This window comes from Coregonus lavaretus (genome assembly GCF_964263955.1).
Source record: "Coregonus lavaretus genome assembly, chromosome: 20".
NCBI lineage: Eukaryota > Metazoa > Chordata > Actinopteri > Salmoniformes > Salmonidae > Coregonus > Coregonus lavaretus.
The window spans coordinates 14,567,261-14,592,733 of record NC_140007.1 but is presented as its reverse complement, the minus strand read 5'-3'; the positions used below and the strand labels follow the sequence as shown (position 1 = coordinate 14,592,733).

At 43.7% G+C, this 25,473-nt stretch overlaps 1 protein-coding gene across 1 annotated transcript in view; it reads left to right on the top strand.

Moving 5' to 3' along the window:
• espn (espin) overlaps positions 1-25,473 on the top strand; it is a 107,217-nt gene that overhangs the window by 5,597 nt on the left and 76,147 nt on the right. Inside the window, exons 2-4 of the mRNA XM_084183950.1 lie at positions 4,717-4,910; positions 20,965-21,151; positions 22,219-22,401. Of these exons, the coding sequence (XP_084040076.1) occupies positions 4,717-4,910; positions 20,965-21,151; positions 22,219-22,401 (564 nt within the window). The remainder of the gene's footprint in view (positions 1-4,716; positions 4,911-20,964; positions 21,152-22,218; positions 22,402-25,473) is intronic.

The following is a 25,473-nucleotide window of genomic DNA, read 5'->3' as shown; positions in this document are numbered from 1 at the left end:
TATTTCCCTCATTAAAATGCAAATCAATGTATAATTTTTCACTTAAAATGTATGCCAAACAAAAACCATTGATTTCAAAGTTTAACAAACCATACAACTCTATGCACAAGGACTACATTTAACAATTTACACTGAACATTTTACAAAAATACTTACTGGAAGAACTGTGCAGATGCAAAGTTTGGTAACATAGTTTAATTAAAATTAAAACACCCTTTGGGGGGGATTGGGGTGGGTGTGTGTGTGTGTGTGTGAGAGTCAGGAGTTGGAAGGAAAGTCTTCAAAGGAAGGGGAGTGCCTGCTGGTCAGGGAAAGAAAGGATGGTGCTGAGTTTTTTTTCATGCTTTGGTTTTGAACAGTGTGAGCAGAGTCAGACACAGAAGGAACAATAGAGAGAGGCTGGGAGAGGGAGAAGGGCTGGGAGGGAGCGGGAGCGAGAGAGGCTGTGAGGGAGAGGGGAATGGTATCAAATTTGCAGAAATTCCATAACCAATTTTTTCTGAAATTCAATTTTTAATCACTTTTATAATTAATAAACCAAAATGATATCAGTAAAAACACTAACTAATTGATAGGTCTGCCTTTAATTGTTACTTCTGTGAACTTTCAATATCCTCCCTCATGAGGGAGAGAAATGTGAAAATATCTTAAAAGATATGTGGGTTTTTGGTAATGGAATGAAGGCACAAGGCAATGTTTCTTAAACTTACAGAAGGCAGTAACATTTCTCAAACTAAATATCTGTTGAAATTAGTTGGCAGGGGTCTTTACTTCAACATTATACCTTTTAAGACTTTTTCTGGTAGATGTTTTCTAAGATCCCTTTTCCATCTGTTTGACCAGAAAGCATTTGCTTATTCCTAGGATGTTAAATGGTTGAAAAATTTATATATGCCTTAATAAATAAAAAAATAGACTCTTAGCTTTCATTTGCCACCCAATTTGACATGCTCCTATGAACTTCATATGTTGGTGCTCATGGGTCTTTTACATTGAAATGACCTTTATGCCATCAGTCTTACTAATGCTATGCAAATCACCTCCTTGAATAAGCTCAGCTAAACCCTCATGACAGACCGTCCAACAACATATTTGGGGGATAATGAGCGGTTACTCTCCCCAAACCAATGGAATGTCTACTACTACTACTACTACTACTACTACTACTACTACTACTTTGCCCTTTCAGTATTTTTCTTTTCAATAAACTAGTGCTAGTAAAAGGAGTAGCCTAATAAGTGCTCCCTTCATTACCGCCACATACACTTAGTGTACAAAGCATTAGTAACACCTGCTCTTTCCATTACATAGACTGACCAGGTCAATCCAGGTGAAAGCTATGATCCCTTATTGATGTCACTTGTTAAATCCACTTCAATCAGTATAGATGAAGGGGAGGAGACAGGTTAAAGAAGGAAAATGTTTTCTGTTCTAAAGGCAAAGGGGGGTGCAACTCAATATTAGGAAGGTGTTCCTAATGTTTTGTACACTCAGTGTATGTTCACCATTCACTGATAGGCTTGAGTGGCTGGCTGACCATACAACCACCACAAAGAGTGTAAGTGATAAGTGAATTGGCTGACATTTGTATATGGTCTCTCTTACCATTAGTCATGTAATCTAGATGAGGTTTGACACAGTGGGTGCTCCTTGTTGGTTTCCACACTATGTCAGCGGGTCACTGACATCGCTTCAGAGCATCCTTGACACACATCACTTGTTTTGTGAAAGTGGTTTCTGGTGCAAACACTTGATACCCAAATAAGATAATAGATTAACATATTTTAAAGTATTTATCAGGGTTACCCTACACTGAGTGTACAAAACATTAGGAACACCTTCCTAATATTGAGTTGCACCCCCTTTTGCCCCAGAACAGCCTCAATTCGTCGGGGCATGGACTCTACAAGGTGTGGAAAGTGTTCCACAGGGATGCTGGCCCATGTTGACTCCAATGCTTCCCACAGTTGTGTCAAGTTGGCTGATGTCCTTTGGGTGTTGGACCATTCTTGATGCACACGGGAAACTGTTGAGTGTGAAAAACCCAGCAGCGTTGCAGTTCTTGACACACTCAAACTGGTGCGCCTGGCACCTACTACCATACCCTGTTCAAAGGCACTTAAATCTTTTGTCTTGCCCATTTACCCTCTGAATGGCACACATACACAATCCATGTCTCAATTGTCTCAAGGCTTAAAAATCCTTCTTTAACCTGTCTCCTCCCCTTCATCTACACTGATTTGAAGTGGATTTAACAAGTGACAATAAGGGATCATAGTTTTAAACTGGATTCACCTGGTCAGTCGGTCATGGAAAGAGCAGGTACACTCAGTGTATATCTCTTCAACGATAGTTTCAGAACAGTACCAGTCAAACGTTTGGACACACCTACTCATTCCAGGGTTTTTCTTTATTTTTACTATTTTCTACATTGTAGAATAATAGTGAAGACATCAAAACTATGAAATAAAACATATGGAATCATGTAGTAACCAAAAAAGTTAAACAAATCAAAATATATTTAATATTTTAGATTCTTCAACGTAGCCACCCTTTGCCTTGACAGCTTTGCACACTCTTGGCATTCTCTCAACCAGCTTCATGAGGTAGTCACCTGGAATGCATTTCAATGAACAGGTGTGCCTTGTTAAAAGTTAATTTGTGGAATTTCTTTCCTCCTTAATGCTTTTGAGCCAATCAGTTTTGTTGTGACAAGGTAGGGGTGGTATACAGAAGATAGCCCTATTTGGTAAAATACCAAGTCCATATTATGGCAAGAACAGCTCAAATAAGCAAAGCGGAACGACAGTCCATCATTCCTTTAAAACATGGTCAGTCAATCTGGAAAATTTCAAGAACTTTGAAAGTTTCTTCAAGTGCAGTCGCAAAAACCATCAAGCGCTATGACGACACTGGCTCTCATGAGGACCGCCACAGGAATGGAAGACCTGGAGTTACCTCTGCTGCAGAGGATAAGTTCATTAGTTACCAGCCTCAGAAATCGGCAATTAACTGTACCTCAGATTGCAGCCCAAATAAATGCTTCACAGAGTTCAAGTAACAGACACATCTCAACATCAACTGTTCATAGGAGACTGCGTGAATCAGGCCTTCATGGTCGAATTGCTGCAAAGAAACCACTACTAAAGGACACCAATAAGAAGAAGAGACTTGATTGGGCCATGAAACACGAGCAATGGACATTTAGACCGGTGGAAATCTGTCCTTTGGTCTGGTGAGTCCAAATTTGAGATTTTTGGTTCCAACCGCCGTGTCTTTGTGAGATGCAGAGTAAGTGAACGGATGATCTCTGCATGTGTGGTTCCCACCGTGAAGCATGGAGGAGGTGTGATGGTGTGGGGGTGCTTTGCTGGTGACACTGTCTGTGATTTATTTAGAATTCAAGGCACATTTAACCAGCATGGCTACCACAGCATTCTGCAGCGATACGCCATCCCATCTGGTTTGCGCTTAGTAGGACTATCATTTGTTTTTCAACAGGACAATGACCCAAAACACACCTCCAGGCTGTGTAAGGGCTATTTGACCAAGGAGAGTGATGGAGTGCTGCATCAGATGACCTGGCCTCCACAATCACCCGACCTCAACCCAATCTCCCGAGTGGCGCAGTGGTCCAGGCTCTGTCGTAGCCGGCCGCGACCGGGAGACCCATGGGGCGGCGCACAATTGGCCCAGCGTCGTCCAGGTTAGGGGAGGGAATGGCCGGCAGGGATGTAGCTCAGTTGGTAGAGCATGGCATTTGCAACGCCAGGGTTGTGGATTTGATTCCAGTATGACATTTTTTTTATTTATTTTTTATGTATGCACTCTGGTAAGTCGCTCTGGATAAGAGCGTCTGCTAAATGACTAAAATGTAAATGGAAATGGTTTGGGTTGAGTTGGACCGCAGAGTGAAGGAACAGCAGCCAACAAGTGCTCCGCATATGTGGGAACTCCTTCAAGACTGTTGGAAAAGCATTCCCCATGAAGCTGGTTGAGAGAATGCCAAGAATGTGCAAAGCTGTCATCAAGGCAAAGGGTGGCTACTTTGAAGAATCTAACATATATTTTGATTTGTTTAACACTTCTTTGGTTACCACATGATTCCATATGTGTTATTTCATAGTTTTGATGTCTTCACTATTATTCTACAATGTAGAAAATAGTACAAATAAAATAAAAACCCTTGAATGAGTAGGTGTGTCCAAACTTTTGACTGGTACTGTATATTTTTCAACCACTTGTGTCTACTCCTTAAAGCTATCTTGAATACAGATGTCACGCCCTGGCTCTGGGGACAATGTTATGTTGAGCCAGGGTGTGAAATTCTATGTTTGATATTTCTATGTTGGGCTGAGTGACTCCCAATCAGAGGCAACGAGTGTCTGCTGGGTGTATCTGATTGGGAGCCATATTTAACTATCTGTCTTTCACGTGGTGTTTGTGGTTTCTTGTTCATTTCGGTTCGTGTGTAACCGTAGACGTCACGTTATCGTTTATTGTTTTGATCGTGTGATCTGTAAATAAAAGGATATGTTCACTTTCAACGCTGCGCCTTGGTCCACTCTGTTAGACGATCGTGACAACAGAGCATACTGATGATCAATGTGAACTTTGATTCAAGACTACTCAGGATGTTAATGTTTAAATTAATACGATCGGCATTAAGTCGTGAAACCTGACTTTGAAATTTCCTGTGTCTTTCCTCTTTCACAGGACCGGGATAGTTCTGGAGCCACCGTTCTCCACCTCGCCTCCCGGTTCAGCCATCACGAGATCACAGATTGGCTGCTGAAGAGCGGGGAGGCGGACACCGGGGCGTCCACAGACACTGGGGCCCTGCCTGTCCACTATGCTGCTGCCAAGGGAGACCTGCCCTCCCTCCGTCTCCTGTTGGGACACAGCCCAAAGTAAGAGCGCCAATGCTAACGCTAAGCTAACCCACTTACTAGCCATTATCCATATACTATCCACACTAGGGATGTGACAAATTGACAATTTTGCTTAACGTTTAAACTGGCTTTTTTTCATTAATTTTTTTATAGTTTTGCCGTTAACTTTAAGAAAAAAATCATACAATTCCACGTCAATTTACAATGCAGAATAATGGTCCTATTATGTAGTATGCCTGCTAGGGCCGGGCAATGACGTTATATCTACCGCAACCCTTTACAGACATAGAATGCAGCTACAGTAACATGTCGATAGCAACAATTGATAACTTTTCAAACAATTTAAAAAAGTGCCATTCTTGGCAGGTCTGTACCTTTTCAGACAGTAGGCTTTGGCGTCAAATGTTCTGTATTTTTTTCCCTAACAACAATTAACGCAGCTGATTGATGTGCTGCTGTGTTGTTTTTTTCTGCTGTTTTTTCTGGTATGGTTGCTAGATGGGTTTTATTTCTACAAAATGTCTTGGTAAGTCACGGTATTTAACAAACTTTAAAGTACTTAGGAGAGTGGTCTGCGCGCACCAGCTCGAGATTATTTTATTGACAGTTCTGGTTGCTTAGTGTTGGATTTGAGTCCCGCTTCAGAAGCGGCATTCCTTTACAGACAAGTAAAATGTCCGTTCATATCACCAGAGAAGGTTTTGTGTCTGCATTTTTAAAACCGTAGTGTAGCCTACACTAACAGACAGACAAACAAACATGCTGTAGCCGAAGGCGCTTTCAAGGGGCCACTTTCCATTATGTCTGAAAAGTGTCATCAATACAGGCTACCGGTAGCCTATTGTAATTTCATATGAGGCAAAAACGAAGAGTAGGCTACCCGCAAGACTGGCCTGACATACATCGGTGCCATGAATAGGCTAGGATATTCTACACACAACAGACTGAAGATTGAACACACACTTGCATCATTAGCGAAGAGACAGAGCAGGCAGGCCAGCTCAAGGGAGAGAGAGGAGCGGCAGGCAGAAACGTGCTCATATGTTTTGGTAATCTGCATCTTGCAATGTCTTGTCTTGCATGCCTTACAAATTCACCAAGTAGCCTGAAGTTCACCTCTTCCTCTGGTTTTATTTGAATTACACAACTTTCCCAGACCTTTATAGCCTATTGGCTATAACACAGAAAATAATTTGTTTTGTGATAACTGAACTGTGATTTTAATTAAGTGGGGGGAAAAAATACAAAAGTATCGTTTTTCGGTTAGGGATTTTTCTTAATGTTAAGGATCCCAACTTCATTTAAATGTTAACGTTTAAATGTTCACACCCCTCATCCACACACTGGGTTTATGTAGCTAACCCTGACAGGATTTTGGGATGTTTGAGTGTTATTTTTTTATTTGACTCAACCTCAATCACCCTAACCATTGTGCTGAGCATTACTTCACAACCCAATACTCGTCCTTGTGTTAACACTTTCCCTGATCCTAACTCTCACCTCTACTATGAACCTTTCCCTAAGGCTCAACTTAACACTAACAACTAACACTACCTAGACAATAAGGGCCCGTTCAGATTCACTAGACTTGTTACCAGCAGCAGTCTTGTAAAGCACCAGATATTTTTTTTTGCTACAATTACCGTTACTTCGACAATGCTACCAAAGACACTGATAACTGCGAGCTACTTGGGACACACTCTTTTCAAGCCATTTTGGGCCGTGCTATACGGTGGCCGTAGATTTCAGCACGCATACAGGTGCACACAGCATGGAGAACGAGCCGAGCACTTGCTCAAGTCCGGATAGTGGAATCTATTTTCAACAACGCTGCCTGTTACTGTTTCATCAGGGAGTAACAAAGATGAAGTAATGTCATCGCTGAATTCACGTTATTTTTGCTATTTCATGCAGCCACCGAATAAAAAGCCATAAAACAAATGATTTTGTATTCGAAATTCACATTGTTTGAAGTAATGAGACTTGGTGCGTAAGCATAATATGGTAAAGTTGGCCCTCGCACCAATAAATAAGACAAGTACATCCAAAATCCATCAGATTAACTGTTTTTAATTAAGCCAGCAACGCTGATACCAAATTAGTAAATAAAAAAAGTTAGTATATTGGGGGAGAGATGCTCACACACGTACAGTTTATGTAGGCCTACCTAGGTCTACAGTAAAACTCACACCGTATCGCTTCAGCTGGATAAAAGTCTGTTTTTGGTAGTTGAAGAAATCTACATATTGTGAAGTATTAGGGAGAGATGGTCACACACACAGTTTATTCAGCTAGGTCTACTACTGTACAACACACACATCATGCATATCAATATATTTATGCATGATCATTGATCATACTGACCTGAAGTATTGGTTAGCATACATTATCTTTTGGCACATCAGAAAAGGGAGTGGGGAAAAGGTAGGCTAGACTCAGTTAATCAGATTTTGTTCATCTAAACACAAATCATTAATCTCAGTGATTGGCAATATACAGGTATTATTGCATGTTTACTAACCAATCGCAGTGAAATTAGATTAAATCTAGTCATGATCAGTTTCATATATTTAATTCAGGTAAATTTAGTAGATTGGCTTGATAGCGGCGTTGACGTTGTTGGTTGGCTAGCAAGCAAAACTTGACATTACACATCGTTCACTTTTTGGCAAACTGGTCCAGCCACTTGGTAGCTAGCTATTGTTAGTTCAAATAAAACAAAATGATGTACTAATATGAAAGTGCAATTGTAAAGTATAAACCCACCATAGTGATGTCGGTGAAGAAGTTCTGAATGAGGTCCCAGGCAATAAGGTCCTGCAATTCATCAGACAGTCCTTGCACTTTGAATCCCACCCCCATCGTGACGTATAGCACTGCCACCTGGCGAAATGGCGTGAAAATAGTGTGTCCCCTAGCTACGTTCTCCCTGCACACCTCTAGTACTGTAAATCTCACAGTAGACAGTTTAGAAGAATGCTATAAGAGCAGCTTCTCATCTAAATCATTAAACACTTCAATAATACTACATGATATACAGATACACCAATTCACAAGCATGTGAAGGCATTTTAAGATTTGTTTATTTTCTCATTTGCAAATTCAAATTACAGTACGAGTCGGACACAGCTAGCTAGCTAGCTAACAACATTATGACTAAGTTACCACCAAGCCTAGCTACAGTATAAAAAAATAATTAACTACAGCTCTCAAATACAGAAGTGCATAAACATTATCATAAAGTATCATAAGCATTATACAGTGCTCGATAGCATGCTAAACAAATAATGTAGGCTATGCATCACATAATGGATTAACATTGCTAGCTAACGTTAGCAAGCTAGTTAGCAAGCTAAACCAGCCATCTAGATTATATTACAATTTAAGCTAATTACCTACAAAACAAACCAGGCTTCGTTTTATTCTATAATGCAAATCATTAAGTCATTACATTGGATATAGCTAAGCAACTTGTGCCTGAAAACATTAGCTATTAGCTAATTCAAAGTCTATGGAGTTGTTTGCTTGCCAATGCTGTCTCACTCATTGAGCTATAACGTTATCACTCGGATGCCAGGGTTTTTTCTGGATCAAAAAGGGGCTTAGGTGGTGGGCATGGCAGGGGGCGTGGCAGTGGGCGCTGTCGGTGGGGCTGATTCTTTTTTGTATTTCAGAGACCCCCTTTTTTTTTTTTTTAATAATTTGTAAGCCACTTTTCCTGCAATTCTCAGAATTGTTCAATGGAGCCGAGATACATTTTAGCAGTTTTTAAGTTAATTTCCTGCAATTCTACACATTTTGCCATGGAGCTGAGAGAAAATGTTGCAGTTAAAAAAATACTTTTCAGAGATTCTACATATTCTTCCATGTAGCTGAGAGAACATTTAATTTCCTGCACTTCTATGCATTTTGCCATGGCCAATTTTGTTATTTTGCTCAAACAAAAATCAATACTGTTAAATTAATTGTTTTTGGAATTTTCAATACCCCTGACTGTTTAGCTTTTATTTTGGTGATTGTTAGTTCTCAAAGATTATATTTAAAAAAAGTCAACAGGCCTGCCACAGATTACTATGTTACCATGGAGCTGCAGTCACAGGGCAGCAGGTAGCTTAGTGGTTAAGAGCGTTGTGCCAGTAACCGAAAGGTCGCTGGTTCTAATCCCCGAGCCGACTAGGTGAAAAATCTGTCTGTGCCCTTGAGCAAGGCACTTAACCCTAATTGCTCTGGATAAGAGCGTCTGCTAAATGACTAAAATGTTTCTGTCTAACAATGGGACATGTTGACCATTTTTGGGGCATTACATGCAGATAATCACCTGCCTTAACTCATAGTTTTCGGTAATAATAAAATGGTTAACGCTTAAGATTAATTAAGGAAAATAAGCCTATAACCTTAACCCATTTATAAGCATTTTTTATGACTTATTAATTAAGACTCAGGCTCTGATGCATGTTTTGATTCAGCGACTTGTCTTTTGTCAACACTATGGGCTAACAAGGGATTTTCTAGAGAGCATGGATGTTGCCAGGGAATCTGACACTTGCTTTTTTGGCAACAGTTGAGTAAACTAGTCCCCTTCAGTTCAAATCACATGATGAAATACTTCCGAAAGGTGTGAATACTTCCAAAAAGAATGCACTCAACCATGGCCCAAATATATGATATTTGCTCCCTTTTTTTTGCTGAATTGTCCTCAGGGACTAAAGAACTGATTGTCCTGGATAAATAAAATCAGTGAATAAAGTTGTCACATATAGGTTCCCCTGCCCATCACTAGATTTGTCATGAGAATCGTGCATTGGTTTTGTCATGTAGAATCTAATTTGTGTGTGTGTGTGTGTGTGTGTGGTATTTATTGTGAGAGGTGTGTGTGTGTGTGTGTGTGTGTGTGTGTGTGTGTAATATTATTACCCCCAGATGAATGTCAGTGCTAATCACTGTTGCACCAGAGGAACTGTGCCACAGAGAGAACGTGGAGGCATATGGCCTTACGATTTCATGGACACAGGCCAAGGCATTAGCAGCACTGAGTGCCCATGCAGGGTGTGATATTCAATGAAAGACCTGCTGTCTGTCAACATCAGTTAAATTGTGGTTAGGGTTGAGGAGAGGGTGGGAGATGGCATACAGTTCAAGTCTCAATTTAACCCTACCTGGCTGACACATGTAGTTAAAATATCTAAGCCAGCAGTGTCAAACTCAATTCCTGGAGGGCCGCAGTGTTAATTAGTATCCGATTTAGTAGAGATAAATGAGGTGCTAAGGAGGCTGGAGGGGGTCTTTAAGTAGCATGGAAAGCGTCTGTCAGATCTAAATGCTCACCGAGAAGACCTGTCATACAGTGCATTCGGAAAGTATTCAGACCCCTTGACTTTTTCCACATTTCGTTACGTTACAGCCTTATTCTAAAATGGATTAAATAAATCAATCTAATCAATCTACACACAATACTCTATAATGGCAAAGTGAAAACAACAGGTTTTTAGAATTAGTTGCACATTTATAATAAAATATAAACAAATACCTTATTTAAAAAAGTATTCAGACCCTTTGCTATGAGACTCGAAATTGAGCTCAAGTGCATCCTGTTTCCATTGATAATCCTTCAGATGTTTCAACAACTTGATTGGAGTCCACCTGTGGTAAATTCAATTGATTGGACATGATTTGGAAAGGCACGCACCTTTCTATAAAAGGTCCCACAGTTGACAGTGCATGTTAGAGCAAAAACCATGCCATGAGATTGAAGGAATTGTCCGTAGAGCTCCGAGACAGGATTGTGTCGAGGCACAGATCTGGGGAAGGCTACCAAAAAATGTCTGCAGCATTGAAGGTCCCCAAGAACACAGTGACCTCCATCATTCTTAAATGGAAGAAATTTGGAACCACCAAGACTCTTCCTAGAGCTGGCCGCCCGCCCAAACTGAGCAATCGGGGGAGAAGGGCCTTGGTCAGGGAGGTGACCAAGAACACGATGGTCACTCTGACAGAGCTCTAGAGTTCCTCTGTGGAGATGGGAAAACCTTCCAGAAGGAAAACCATCTCTGCAGCACTCCACAAATCAGGCAATTATGGTAGAGTGGCAAGACGGAAGCCACTCCTCAGTAAAAGGCACATGATAGCCCACATGGAGTTTGCCAAAGGGCACCTAAAGGACTCTCAGACCATGAGAAACATTTACATTTTACATTTTAGTCATTTAGCAGACGCTCTTATCCAGAGCGACTTACAGTTAGTGCATACATTATTATTATATATATTTTTTCATACTGGCCCCCCCGTGGGAATCGAACCCACAACCCTGGCGTTGCAAACGCCATGCTCTACCAACCAAGATTCTCTGGTCTGATGAAACCAAGATTGAACTCTTTGGCCTGAATGCCAAGCGTCACGTCTGGAGGAAACCTGGCACCATCCCTACGGTGAAGCATGGTGGTGGCAGCATCATGCTGTGGGGATGTTTTTCAGCGGAAGGGACTGGGAGACTAGTCAGGATCGAGGGGAAAGATGAACAGGGCAAAGTACAGAGAGATCCTTGATGAAAACCTGCTCCAGAGTGCTCAGGAAGGTTCACCTTCCAACAGGACAATGATCCTAAGCACACAGCCAAAACAAAGCAAGAGTGGCTTCGGGTGGCTCCCCCATCCAACCTGACAGAGCTTGGGAAGAATAGGAGAAACTCCCCAAATACAGGTGTGCCAAGCTTGTAGCGTCATTCCCAAGAACTCGAGGCTGTAATCGCTGCCAGGTGCTTCAACAAAGTACTGAGTAAAGGGTATGAATACTTATATAAATGTGATATTTCAGTTTAATATTTAATACATTTGAAAAAAATTATAAAAACCTGTTTTTGCTTTGTCATTATGGGGTATTGTGTGTGGATTGAGGGGGGAAAAAACAATTGAATGCATTTTAGAATAAGGCTGTAACATACCAAAATGTGGAAGAAGTCAAGGGGTCTGAATACTTTCTGAATGCACTGTATATGAAGAGCATGTTTGCAGAACATAGAGAGACAACAGTAATGTTTGAGCCTATTGCCTAACCAATAGATAAGCAATGGGAACCTCCTGGTTATAAAGGAATAAAATATGATAGGGAACAGACAGCCAGCTGCCACTATAGGCATCATCAAGGCTGTCCAATGGGATTGTTCTGTGCACTTCAACATGCAGCACAGATCACTCACCTCCGCCATAAACCTATAGAAATAAGATGATTGAATATTTTAAGCAAATGTATGGCCCGATCTCTAAATGGCAGTAAGAGTGACAATGATGACCCCTAAATGACTGAAGTGGTGGAGTCAGAGGGCTATAGGCTAGTGTTCTGGCCTGGGTGTTGGGGTTTGGGGCCTACCTACCACGGGACTCCAGTGTTGTGTAGGTGCAACCCAGACAGGTGCGTAGCTCCTGAATCTTTAATTGGCCCCAGAGACGTGGCTGTGCCTGATAGCATTGCTCCATTCACTCCTGCCTCTTCCCTTCCCCACCCCTCATGCTGTTTACCGCTGCAGCCATGGTGACACACAGTAGCGAACCAGCGATAAGCTAATGAGGGAAAACAATACAGGCATGAAGAAGGGGACCGCTTTCTAGTCGTCTCTGTATTGTTTAGCCGAGGCCTTTTGCTGTGGGGAGATAGCATTCTTATATCACGGTTTATTACGCGACATAGAACAGAATGTTATCTTATGGATTTCAAAGGGTAATTTGCCAGTTTGACAGCTGTTACCTTAGCTCTCAGAAATCAAAAGGGAGGCAACCCCTCACAAGGGAAGCATTTCTCCTTTATCATACGACGCTGTTCATTCATTTGTTTTATTGAACACTAGTTAGCGGAATGTAAAAAGCTGCATTCAGCATCATGGTTTAGCTCCCTATAGTTTCCCTTTCCTGTTGATAGTAATCCGACTTAGCTAGCTGCACAGAATGTGGTGAGGATTGGATTTGTCTGAAGGAAGTTATTAAAGATGGATGGTTTCAAGGCCTTGGAAACCCACATGCTAAACATTTGCTCAACTTACAGTGCAGAAACAAACCTCAAAGGCCCTGGAATCCATTCCACAGATCACCTCTAAAGTCCTTTGATGATTGACTCCAAGGCAAGCCATTCATGTGCAATAGTTCTCACATTTGTACTTTTATTTTAAATTTTTACACAGTTGAGTTAGGCTGACCATTATAAAACTGTAAGGTGACATCATCAATCTACATCACAGTTCTGACAGCACAACATACCGTGGGAAGTGTTCCATTGTTTAGCCTAATAATGTACTGTATTTGCATAAAAAGGATTACTAAAGTTATACTGTTTTGTGAAATGGCTGCTTAACTGTTTAGTTGCGATGTGGTCCTCTGTAGCTCAGCTGGTAGAGCATGGCGCTTGTAACGCCAAGGTAGTGGGTTCGATCCCCGGGACCACCCATACACAAAAAAAAAATGTATGCACGCATGACTGTAAGTCGCTTTGGATAAAAGCGTCTGCTAAATGGCATATTATATTATTATTATATAACTAAGTTCGCTGTGAACTGTTTGTTTGGGACAAGAAGTCTGGTCAGTTCAGTCAGGGACTCAGCTGTAGCTGCCCCTATGAAGTGAAGCCAATAATGTGAGGTGTGATCCATAGTCAACATGCCAAGTGCTCAGCTGTCAGCAATGTGCTGCTCATTAGGCTGTGTCTGTCTGTCTGTCTTTTGTGGTACAAAATGGGGATAGGGATGCAGGACTGACGCAGATTAAGTTCCTAGACAATGGCCACCAAATGTATGGGCCTGAGCTCAAAGGGCTGAATCTGTGAATTGTACTTCCCTGTCATCCTGTATCTCCACAAAGCTAACAGGATGACGTGCTGTGTCTCCGCTGATAGTGCTGCTGGAACATAAAAGACAGGCAACGAACTGGCAATAAACCTCAGCGAGATGGTTGCACAGACACACAGAGAAAGAGAGAGAGAAGGAACATGTTACCCAATCAATTAGCGCAGATTAAGAGCTTTGCCTGGGCTTAATTTCAGCATGGGGTCAACAGGGGTGGGGCGACTGCTGGCAACTGAAGCCAAATCTACTTTCGAGACGTTATAGATGCCCAAGTGCCACGGTGGGTGAACTTTCAGCAGCATCTCTCTCTCTGGGTCTAAAGCAGGGGTAGGCAACCCTATTCCTGGAGTGCCGCAGGTACAGCAGGATTTTGTTCCAACTAGGCACCACATCTGACCAACTGAGCTAAATTCAACACACCTGGTCTTCCAGGTGAATGAAGTGCCCGCGGCACTGCAGGACCAGGGTTGTCTACCCCTGCTTTAGACCCAGAGAGAGATGCTGCTGAAAGTTCACCCACCGTGGCACTTGGGCATCTAGAATGTCTCGAAAGTAGATTTAGAGTGTAGGATTTGGATTAGCCTAATGCACTCCCACTTTTCCATTGTTAGGGTCAAAGGAGGCATAAATTGAAGGTTAAAAGCTATTTCTTTGGGGGGGGGGTTAGAATCTTTAACTTTCTAAGAATATATCTTGTTGAGTATAGCAATGTATTGTTGTGCCTGGGTTCATCCAAGTCTGTAAACTGCTATTGATGTTTATCAAAAAACTAATATATACAGTCCAAATCCAAAATTATTGCCACCCTTGATAGAGATGAGCAAAAAACACTGTATAAAATAAATAATAAAAATACTGAGCTATATAGTATGCTCAACAAATGGGAATATTATATTATTTTATGCTTTTACAAATTCTCAGAAAAATAGATTATGTTTAACAAGTAACTTCTCAAAGATATTGGCACCCCTGGTTTCAATACTTTGGCACCCTCCTCTTGCGAGGATAACGGCACTGAGCCTTTAAAAAAAACGAGATTGGTGAACACATTCGGAGGGATATAGACCATTTCTCCATTCAGAATTTTTCCATATCCTTCGGTCTGCGCTTATGGACTGCCCTCTTCAATTCAAACTAGAGTTTTTCAATGGGGTTCAAGTCCAGATACTGAGATGGCCAATGCAAAATGTTGATTTTATGGTCAATTAACATTTCTTTGTGGATTTTGATGTGTGTTTGGGATTACCATCTTGCTGGAAAATCCACTTGTGCCCAAGTTTCAGCCTCCTGGCATAGTCAACCAGGTTTTTGGCTAAAATGTCCCTGGTACTTGGTACTGTTGACCTTAACAAGGGCCCCAGGACCAGTGGAAGCAAAACCGCCTCATAACATCAAAGATCCACTACCATATTTTACAGTAGGTAGGAAGTTATTTTCTGCATATGCATCCTTCTTTCGACGCCAAACCGACCATTGGTGTGTGTGGCCAAAGAGCTCTATTTCTGTGTCATCTCACCATAGCAACTGTTCCAATCCAAGTGCCAATGCCATATAGCAAATTCCAGGTGTTTACATTTGTTGGTTGCTCTCAATAAAGGCTTGTTTCTCGCAACCCTTCCAAAGAGCTTATTGTCATAGAGGTGGCGTCTAATTGTAGATTTGGAGACTTTGTGACTGAAGATGAGACCAAGTTCTGTAATTCTCCAACTTTGGCCTTTGAATTTTTCTTTGCCTACCGAACCATCTTCCTCACTGTGCGTGGGGACAAGATACACTTCCAATAACCCTGTCGAATACCAGGCAAGTTTACCACTGTTCTCCAGTGGTTTTAAACTTCTTAGTTGTTGCCCTAATAGTGGTAAGTGGCATATATATATTTTTTTGTGTGCAGTGGTTTTGTACCCATTGCCTGATTTTATGAGGGTCAACAACCATTTGTCCCTTTTCGTTTGGGAGTTCTTTGTCATCCATCACCGTGGAAAAAAGCAAAGATTTTATTTCATTTCTATACCCCAGTGAAACAGCAAGCCATGGAAGGCCACAATACAGTTCCTTAAACTGAGATTAATTTTAAAAAAGTAGAATGTTAATGCAGATGTAATTCTGTTTGATTTTATTTATAAGAATCTTTAGGGGTGCCAATATTTTTGACCCATCTTTTTGAGAAAGGTATTGCTTGTTAAACAAAATCGCTTTCTCAGAGCAATTGTATTAGAATAAAATAATATTGTTTTCAAATTTTTTGGAGCATTCAATATAGCTCAGTATTTGTATTTATTTTTTTGTAGTCTCTATCAAGGGTGCCAATAATTTTCTATGTGACTACAGTGAGGGGAAAAAAGTATTTGATCCCCTGCTGATTTTGTATGTTTGCCCACTGACAAAGAAATGATCAGTCTATAATTTTAATGGTAGGTTTATTTGAACAGTGAGAGACAGAATAACAACAAAAAAATCCAGAAAAACGCATGTCAAAAATGTTATAAATTGATTTGCATTTTAATGAGGGAAATAAGTATTTGACCCCCTATCAATCAGAAAGATTTCTGGCTCCCAGGTGTCTTTTATACAGGTAACGAGCTGAGATTAATACGAGCTGAGTCTGTAATACCAACATGTTTCAAGCAGACCACCATAGTCCCCGTGCCCAAGAACTCTAAGATAACCTGCCTAAATGACTACCGACCCGTAGCACTGACGTCTGTAGCCATGAAGTGCTTTGAAAGACTGGTCATGGCTCACATCAACAGCATAATCCCAGAAACCCTAGACCCACTCCAATTTGCAAACCGCCCCAACAGATCCACAGATGATGCAATCTCTATCGCACTACACACTGCCCTTTCCCACCTGGACAAGAGGAACACCTACGTGAGAATGCTATTCATTGACTACAGCTCAGCATTCAACACCATAGTGCCCTCTAAGCTCATCACTAAGCTAAGGATCCTGGGACTAAACACCTCCCTCTGCAACTGGATCCTGGACTTCCTGACGGGCCGCCCCAGGTGGTAAGGGTAGGTAACAACACATCTGCCACACTGATCCTCAACACGGGGGCCCCTCAGGGGTGCGTGCTCAGTCCCCTCCTGTACTCTCTGTTCACCCATGACTGCATGGCCAGGCACGACTCCAACACCATCATTAAGTTTGCCGACGACACAACAGTGGTAGGCCTGATCACCGACAACGATGAGACAGCCTATAGGGAGGAGGTCAGAGATCTGGCCGTGTGGTGCCAGGACAACAACCTCTCCCTCAACGTGACCAAGACAAAGGAGATGATTGTGGACTACAGGAAAAAAAAGAGGACTGAGCACGCCCCCATTCTCATCGACGGGGCTGTAGTGGAACAGGTTGAGAGCTTCAAGTTCCTTGGTGTCCACATCACCAACGAACTATCATGGTCCAAACACACCAAGACAGTCGTGAAGAGGGCACGACAAAGCCTATTCCCCCTCAGGAGACTAAAAAGATTTGGCATGGGTCCTCAGATCCTCAAAAAATTCTACAGCTGCACCATCGAGAGCATCCTGACTGGTTGCATCACCGCCTGGTATGGCAACTGCTTGGCCTCTGACCGCAAGGCACTACAGAGGGTAGTGCGTACGGCCCAGTACATCACTGGGGCAAAGCTCCCTGCCATTCAGGACCTCTATACCAGGCGGTGTCAGAGGAAGGCCCTCAAAATTGTCAAAGACTCCAGCCACCCTAGTCATAGACTGTTCTCTCTGCTACCGCACGGCAAGCGGTACCGGAGTGCCAAGTCTAGGTCCAAAAGACTTCTCAACAGCTTCTACCCCCAAGCCATAAGACTCCTGAACAGCTAATCATGGCTACCCGGACTATTTGCACTGCCCCCCCACCCCATCCTTTTTACGCTGCTGCTACTCTGTTAAGTATTTATGCATAGTCACTTTAACTCTACCCACATGTACATATTACCTCAACTACCTCAACTAGCCGGTGCCCCCGCACATTGACTCTGCAACGGTTCCCCCCTGTATATATAGCCTCCCTACTGTCACTTTATTTTACTGTATATATAGCCTCCCTACTGTCACTTTATTTTACTTCTGCTCTTTTTTTCTCAACACTTTTTTTGTTGTTGTTTTATTCTTACTTTTTTTGTTTAAAATAAATGCACAGTTGGTTAAGGGCTGTAAGTAAGCATTTCACTGTAATGTCTGCACCTGTTGTATTCGGCGCATGTGACCAATAAAATTTGATTTGATTTGATTTGAGATTAGGAGCACACTCTTAAAGGGAGTGCTCCTAATCTCAGCTTGTTACCTGTATAAAAGACACCTGTCCACAGAAGCAATCAATCAATCAGATTCCAAACTCTCCACCATGGCCAAGACCAAAGAGCTCTCCTAGGATGTTAGGGACAAGATTGTAGACCTACACAAGGCTGGAATGGGCTACAAGACCATCGCCAAGCAGCTTGGTGAGAAGGTGACAACAGTTGGTGTGATTATTTGCAAATGGAAGAAACACAAAATAACTGTCAATCTCCCTCAGCCTGGGGCTCCATGCAAGATCTCACCTCGTGGAGTTGCAATGGTCATGAGAACGGTGAGGAATCAGCCCAGAACTACACGGGAGGATCTTGTCAATGATCTCAAGGCAGCTGGGACCATAGTCACCAAGAAAACAATTGGTAACACACTATGCCGTGAAGGACTGAAATCCTGCAGCGCCCGCAAGGTCCCCCTGCTCAAGAAAGCACATATACAGGCCCGTCTGAAGTTTGCCAATGAACATCTGAATGATTCAGAGGAGAACTGGGTGAAAGTGTTGTGGTCAGATGAGACCAAAATCGAGCTCTTTGGCATCAACTCAACTCGCCGTGTTTGGAGGAGGAAGAATGCTGCCTATGACCCCAAGAACACCATCCCCACCGTCAAACATGGAGGTGGAAACATTATGTTTTGGGGGTGTTTTTCTGCTAAGGGGACAGGACAACTTCACCGCATCAAAGGGATGATGGACGGGGCCATGTACCGTCAAATCTTAGGTGAGAACCTCCTTCCCTCAGCAAGGGCATTGAAAATGGGTCGTGGATGGGTATTACAGCATGACAATGACCCAAAACACACGGCCAAGGCAACAAAGGAGTGGCTCAAGAAGAAGCACATTAAGGTCCTGGAGTGGCCTAGCCAGTCTCCAGACCTTAATCCCATAGAAAATCTGTGGAGGGAGCTGAAGGTTCGAGTTGCCAAACGTCAGCCTCGAAATCTTAATGACTTGGAGAAGATCTGCAAAGAGGAGTGGGACAAAATCCCTCCTGAGATGTGTGCAAACCTGGTGGCCAACTACAAGAAACGTCTGACCTCTGTGATTGCCAACAAGGGTTTTGCCACCAAGTACTAAGTCATGTTTTGCAGAGGGGTCAAATACTTATTTCCCTCATTAAAATGCAAATCAATTTATAACATTTTTGACATGCGTTTTTCTGGATTTTTTAGTTGTTATTCTGTCTCTCACGGTTCAAATAAACCTACCATTAAAATTATAGACTGATCATGTCTTTGTCAGTGGGCAAACGTACAAAATCAGCAGGGGATCAAATACTTGTTTCCCTCACTGTATCTGTTGAGACTGATGGTGCAGGTAACAGTAAGCTTAAAAAATAATAATAATAGTAAGACCTAAATAATTGTTGAATGTAAGTGATTTTCAATTTTTTGGTTGGGGTATGTTGGTTAAAGTATGTAATTTCTTCAGTCCTCTGTAACACTATGGAGGAAAACTTTTCTCGTCATGGGTCACTTAATTATTTAAACAGGAAAAGCCACTGAGAACGCAATTAGCTTTTATCAGGCAAGAAGCCCATTAGCGTGACAACATCAATTACTTTGCTAATAATAAAGATACGATTGCTGAACATGGGGGAGGGGAGAATGGTGTATTGTATCCAGTAATAGTGAAGGCAATTTCAAGTTGACAAATGACGGACGAACAAAATGGCTCGTGTGCATGTTTTTGTTGAGGGTGTGTGGTATGTGGGACAGGGTATCATCTATTGTCACACTTTGTATTTCTACCCTCGCACAAAGACAAGCCTCTTTGTTAAGCCCTTTTGAAATCTACACCTGTACTCCTAAAGCAGTTCCTTTAGTGGAGTGCCTGAGTCTGTGGAAACTCCGTAGTCACCCTTGTCATGAGGCATCTCATAAGAGCACATAGACACCTTGGTGCAGTTTCTATCCAGTGGTAAGGTGTATTTGAGGGGGTTTGTGTGTTGCGTCAATGTTCGCATGTTAGTGTCAGCTCCTTTCCATAAACATAGTGTATGTTGTTCTCCCTATCCACACCCCGGGATGTAGGAGAGCTCCAGCCCACTTTAGTTACACTCATGAATAATGCAGCCATCTGCCCACTTCCTGATGATAGAACTGCAGATTAGGTCCCCTTCCTGTGGTGAAATATTCAAGACCGCTTGTTTTTACCTTGAACCTCGCCCCAAATGCACCCCAAGGATGCCCCGTTGGTCACGCCTAAGATTTTGGGTTTTGTCACGTTTTCAAGAAACAAAACAAAGGAAAGGTGTTACTTAAGGTGTTACGTTTTGGATCCAGGAAACGCCTACATCGTCCAAATATATAGCTTTAGTAACAACCCCGACTCGGTCGAGTAAGTTGTTGGCTGCTGTCTCTATTCCGTGAGGGGAAACTGGGTGGAGTTGTTTGGTTTGAGGGGAGACACCCCTCCCCCTTTACCCCTCCCCCTCTTTACATCTACTTCCCTCCCTCCCTTTGGCCTGTCACCACTTACTGCCGCCTGGTTAACACAGAGGTAGTGAGGAACAGAACCAGCAGGATGGTAAGCCTCTTACGGGACTCATTTCCCGCATGTCAGTCAGTGTCCAAATAAAGCAAGGCCTTATGGGATTTAGAGGGGAAGCACTTCACTTCACTCCTTGAACTCCCGCTGTGACAAGGAGAGCTGGGGCAAGCAGACGCATTGTCATTGGATGGGGCAAAGAATTATCCACTGCCACGTTGGCCTTTGGGAGAACAGGGAGGGCGGAATTTGGCTCCAGGGTGTGGAGTTGGCTTGATGTGCTAATCAGAATACCTCCCCCAGTCATGGCTACTTGGACTGGAGCCTCATGGAAAGGCTCCTTAAGGTGGCAACTCGGACCAAGCTTATTATATTGTTCAAGAATCACAACGTAATAACATGGTAATTAAATAATGCCGAATACAGGTCTTTAAAATAAAAAAAACATTTCTCTTTTAGCGTTGTCAATTCCCAAACAAAGAATGGTGCCACACCCCTCTACCTGGCCTGCCAGGAAGGTCACCTGGAGGTTGTCCAATACCTGGTGAAGGACTGTGGTGCAGATCCAGGCATCAGAGCCAATGACGGGATGACACCTCTGCACGCCGCCGCCCAAATGGGCCATAACACTGTCATCGTCTGGCTGGTAGGTCAATGGTCCCCACTTCATGCTGTCTTTTGTTATTTCTTCTACTGTATTTGTTGTATTATTTTATAGTGTATTTGGGTCCTAGACAAGCGCCAAATAAATCCGATGTGGGTGTACATGAATATCCATAAACCATAAAGAGCATAATACATGGCTATAAAATGCTAATGATATGAAATTGTATTAGCAACATCAGACAACTGCAATATGCAAATGAAATACTAATATGCAAAGATATTAATATAAGTAGCAATGCATTATAGTGTAACACAAGCTATAGCTAAAGGTTAAAACTAATGTTCTAGAAGGCTAGCAGGAATGTCCTCCTGGCAAATACCAGCGTCACCAATAGTGGCTAGCTTGCAGGCTAACATGTGGTAGCGTAGTACACAGGTGGCAAGCAACAAAAAAGATAAAGCTGGCAAGCAAGATTTATTGTATAACAGAAAATGCATAAAACTGCTAGTGCAATGATTATGAATGAAATGTGCTCTTCAGTACATAGGCATAAATAACCAATATAGTTTTATAGTTCTTGCATTTGTAATACTCTAATTGTATGGGTAATGAATATTACAAAAGGGGGGGGGGGGGGGGGGGGGGCAGCTCCAATTAGCAAACTTAGCTAACGGCAGCATTCTAACAAAATGTCCATCGTTCAAACTCCTCTCTCCTGGAACAATAGTTCAAAAGTTATTAACTTACTTTTTTTCATGAACAGATATTGGACTGGTTTCTTTGGTTGGGTTTGAGAAGATTTAGGTGAGCTGTCTGAAGGTGTTTCCAGGAAGGACCCTGAATAGAGACTCAGGGAATTAAGAGCAGTGGGCCTATTACTGTATAATTTCAGAAACCGATCGGTTTGTCCCACCTGCAATAGTGGACATTGGAGGTTACTCACGTAACCGCGATTCTATGAACTAAGCTCTGCATTCAGTTGACACACACATATATTTTTATCCACCGTGGGCCGCTTCTACAGTAATTGGCTGGCGGGCTGGATCTGGCCCGCGGGCCGTAGTTTGCCCCTGTCTGGTTTAACCTCTACTGTTGTCCCATTGCAGGTGAGTTTCACAGAGATCAGCCTGGCCGACCGGGATGGTGACGGTGCCACGGCTATGCACTTTGCCGCCAGCCGCGGCCATGCCAAGGTGCTCAGTTGGCTGCTGCTGCACAGCGGCGAGATCATCACCGACAGCTGGGGCGGAACGCCGCTACACGACGCTGCCGAGAATGGGGAGCTGGAGGTGTGTGTGTGTTTGTGTGTATGTTGCCAGTTTTTAATGCGCTACCGCATATAAGGAGTTGGTAGGTAGTGGATTACATTTGTCCACAGAACAGTCTGAGATACTGGGGCCGGTTGTAAAAAAAGTTGGTCTTAAATGCGTAGCTACGTCCGACATTGTGATCCGAATTTATACCTGTTGCACCAACCAAAAATAAGACTAGTCGTAGCCATACAGATTAGAAAATAGTTTGGAAGAGATTTTTGATGTACTGATTCCATGGTACAGGGTGTATGAGTTGATATATAAAACGACGCAAGATTCAAGACTTCGTGCTTTTCAGCAAAAATTATTGTACAGAATTCTTGCCACCAACAAAATGTTGAATATTTGGGGCATACAATCATCGCAGTTCTGCAGATTTTGTTGTGAGGATACAGAATCAATTGACCATTTTGTTTTTGTATTGCCCTCAGATAGCCTGTTTCTGGTCTCAGGTTCAGGAATGGCTGAAAATGCATAACACTGATCTAAAATTGACCCTAGAAATAGTATTTTTGGGAGATCTGGAGAGACTGGTTCAGACAATTACTAATATACTATTACTCCGAGTAAAAGATTCAATTCGATTAGATAGATTCAAATTGTATGTTAAACATCACAGTATAGTTGAAAGATAAATGGTGCATAGAAATCCGAAGAGGGTGGCTAGCAGAGATAGGTGGGAAGGGCTGAGGGAAGCTGATGTGACGAATACTGAGTATACGAAGAGGCAGGATGCAAATGCAGAAAAGGTTTTACTTAACAATAAGAAAGAGAATAACAAAGAGCGAGTAAACGACATGACGCTAACAATTACACACAACAATGAACGAACAGTCCAGGGCTATATAGTGGTGGTGATGAGGTGCAGGTGCGCTGGAGGTGATTAGGGTGTGTTGGGTTTCCATTTCTGTGTTTGCCGAGATGGTGCGCTCAGACCGGTGGCTCAGTAGACCGGCGAATCAGAGCGCCAGAGGGGAGCAATGGGAGGAGACGTGACAGTACCTCCCCTCAGACGCGCGGTTCCAGCCGCTGGACGTCGCCGGCCAGGAGGGCGACCCTGAGGACGAGGAGCGGGCCAGTCAGGGCGGCGACGGTGGAAGTCCTGAATTAGGTTGGGGTCCAAAATATCCCCAGCCGGAACCCAGCTCCTCTCCTCAGGGCCATACCCGTCCCAGTCCACCAAGTAACGGAGCCGTCCCCCACGAAACCTGGAGTCCAGCAGATCCCTCACAGCATACGCCGGACTCCCGTCAATGTCCAGGGGCGGAGGGGGTGTACCCCGGGGGACAGCATCTGCCAGAGGACCAGGAACCACTGGCTTGAGGAGAGACACATGAAAAGTAGGTGAGACACGGTAGTGAGGGGGAAGGAGCAGCCGGTATGACACCGCATTAATCCGCCGGAGGACCTTAAACGAACAAACCGGGGGCTCAGTTTCTTGCAGGGCAGGCGGAAAGGGAGGTTTTGAGTGGACAGCCAGACGCGATCACCAGGCTGGAATACGGGAGCGAAACTGCGGTGGTGGTCAGCTTGGTCCTTCTGCCGACAAATGGCCCTCTGGAGACGGACATGGGCGGCGTCCCAGACCCAGACCTGCGAAACCACTCATCGACAGCGGGCGCATCAGTCTGGCTGGGTGTCCAAGTGGCCAGGGCCGGCTGCTACCCCAGGACGCATTGGAAGGGAGTGAGCCCTGTGGAGGAGTGAACGAGGGAGTTCTGGGCATATTCTGCCCAGGGAAGAAACCTCGCCCACTCACCCTGCCGGTCCTGACAGTGGCAACGAAGAAACCTCCACAGCTCCTGGTTCATGCGCCATCTGCCCATTTGACTGAGTCCTATACCCGGAAGTGAGGCTGGCCGTGGCCCCGATCTTCTCCAGGAAAGCTTTCCACACTCGGGAGGTGAATTGGGGGCCACGGTCCGAGACGATGTCCTCCGAAAGTCTATAGTGCCGGAAGACCTGTTGGAACAGAACCTCAGCGACCTGGAGAGCAGAAGGAAGACCAGTTAGTGGCAAAAAACTGCATGATTTTGAGAACCTATCTACGACCACCATGACTGTGGTGAAGCCATCAGAACGTGGGAGGTCGGTGACAAAGTCTATGGACAGGTGTGACCAAGGTTGCTGAGGCACTGGTAGAGGAACTAGTTTGCCTGCCGGGGCGTTCCGAGGTGTCTTCGTTTGGGCACATACAGAACAGGAGTTGACATAACGAGAGACATCAGAAACCAAGGTGGGCCACCAGTATTTTTGTGCTAGAGAATGCAGGGTGCACGTAATACCGGAGTGCCCTGCTGTAAGGGTGGTGTGTGCCCAGATCAGCAGGCGGTCATGGACACTGGTGGGTACATACACGCGCCCCGGAGGGGCGTTGGCAGGCGCTGGGTCCTCCCAAACGACAGGTGCAACGATGAGAGACAGGGGCAGGATAGGACCCCCCCAGATCCTTCCTCTCTCCAGTATGGTGCATCCTGGAGAGTGCGTCGGCTTTCACATTCTGGGATCCTAGGCGGTAGGACAGAATGTATTGAAAGCGAGTAAGAAAATTGGGCCCACCTGGCTTGACGAGAGTTCATCTGTTTCGCTGCCCGTATGTGCTCCAAATTCCGGTGGTCAGTAAGAATCCGGAATGGATGGACTGTGCCCTCCAGCCAGTGTCCACCGCAAACAGCTCCCTGTCTCCAACTCCATAGTTCCTCTCTGCGGGGGTAAGCTTTTTAGAGAAAAAGGCACAGGGATACATTTTCTCTGGCTTACCGTACCGCCGGGAGAGGACCGCACCCACGCCCTCCTCCGATGAGTCCACCTCCAGGATGAAAGGACAAGATGGATCTGGGTGTTTTAGGATGGGCGCTGTGGTGAACCTTTCCTTCAGCCTCTGGAAGGCAGCTTCAGCCTCAGGGTTCCAGGCCAGCTTCTGAGGCCCACCCTTAAGGAGAGAGGTGAGCGGGGCGGCTATGGAGCTGAAGGACCTAATGAAATGCCGGTAGAAATTGGCAAAGCCCAGGAAGTTCTGTAGGCCCTTGATGGTGGTGGGGACTGGCC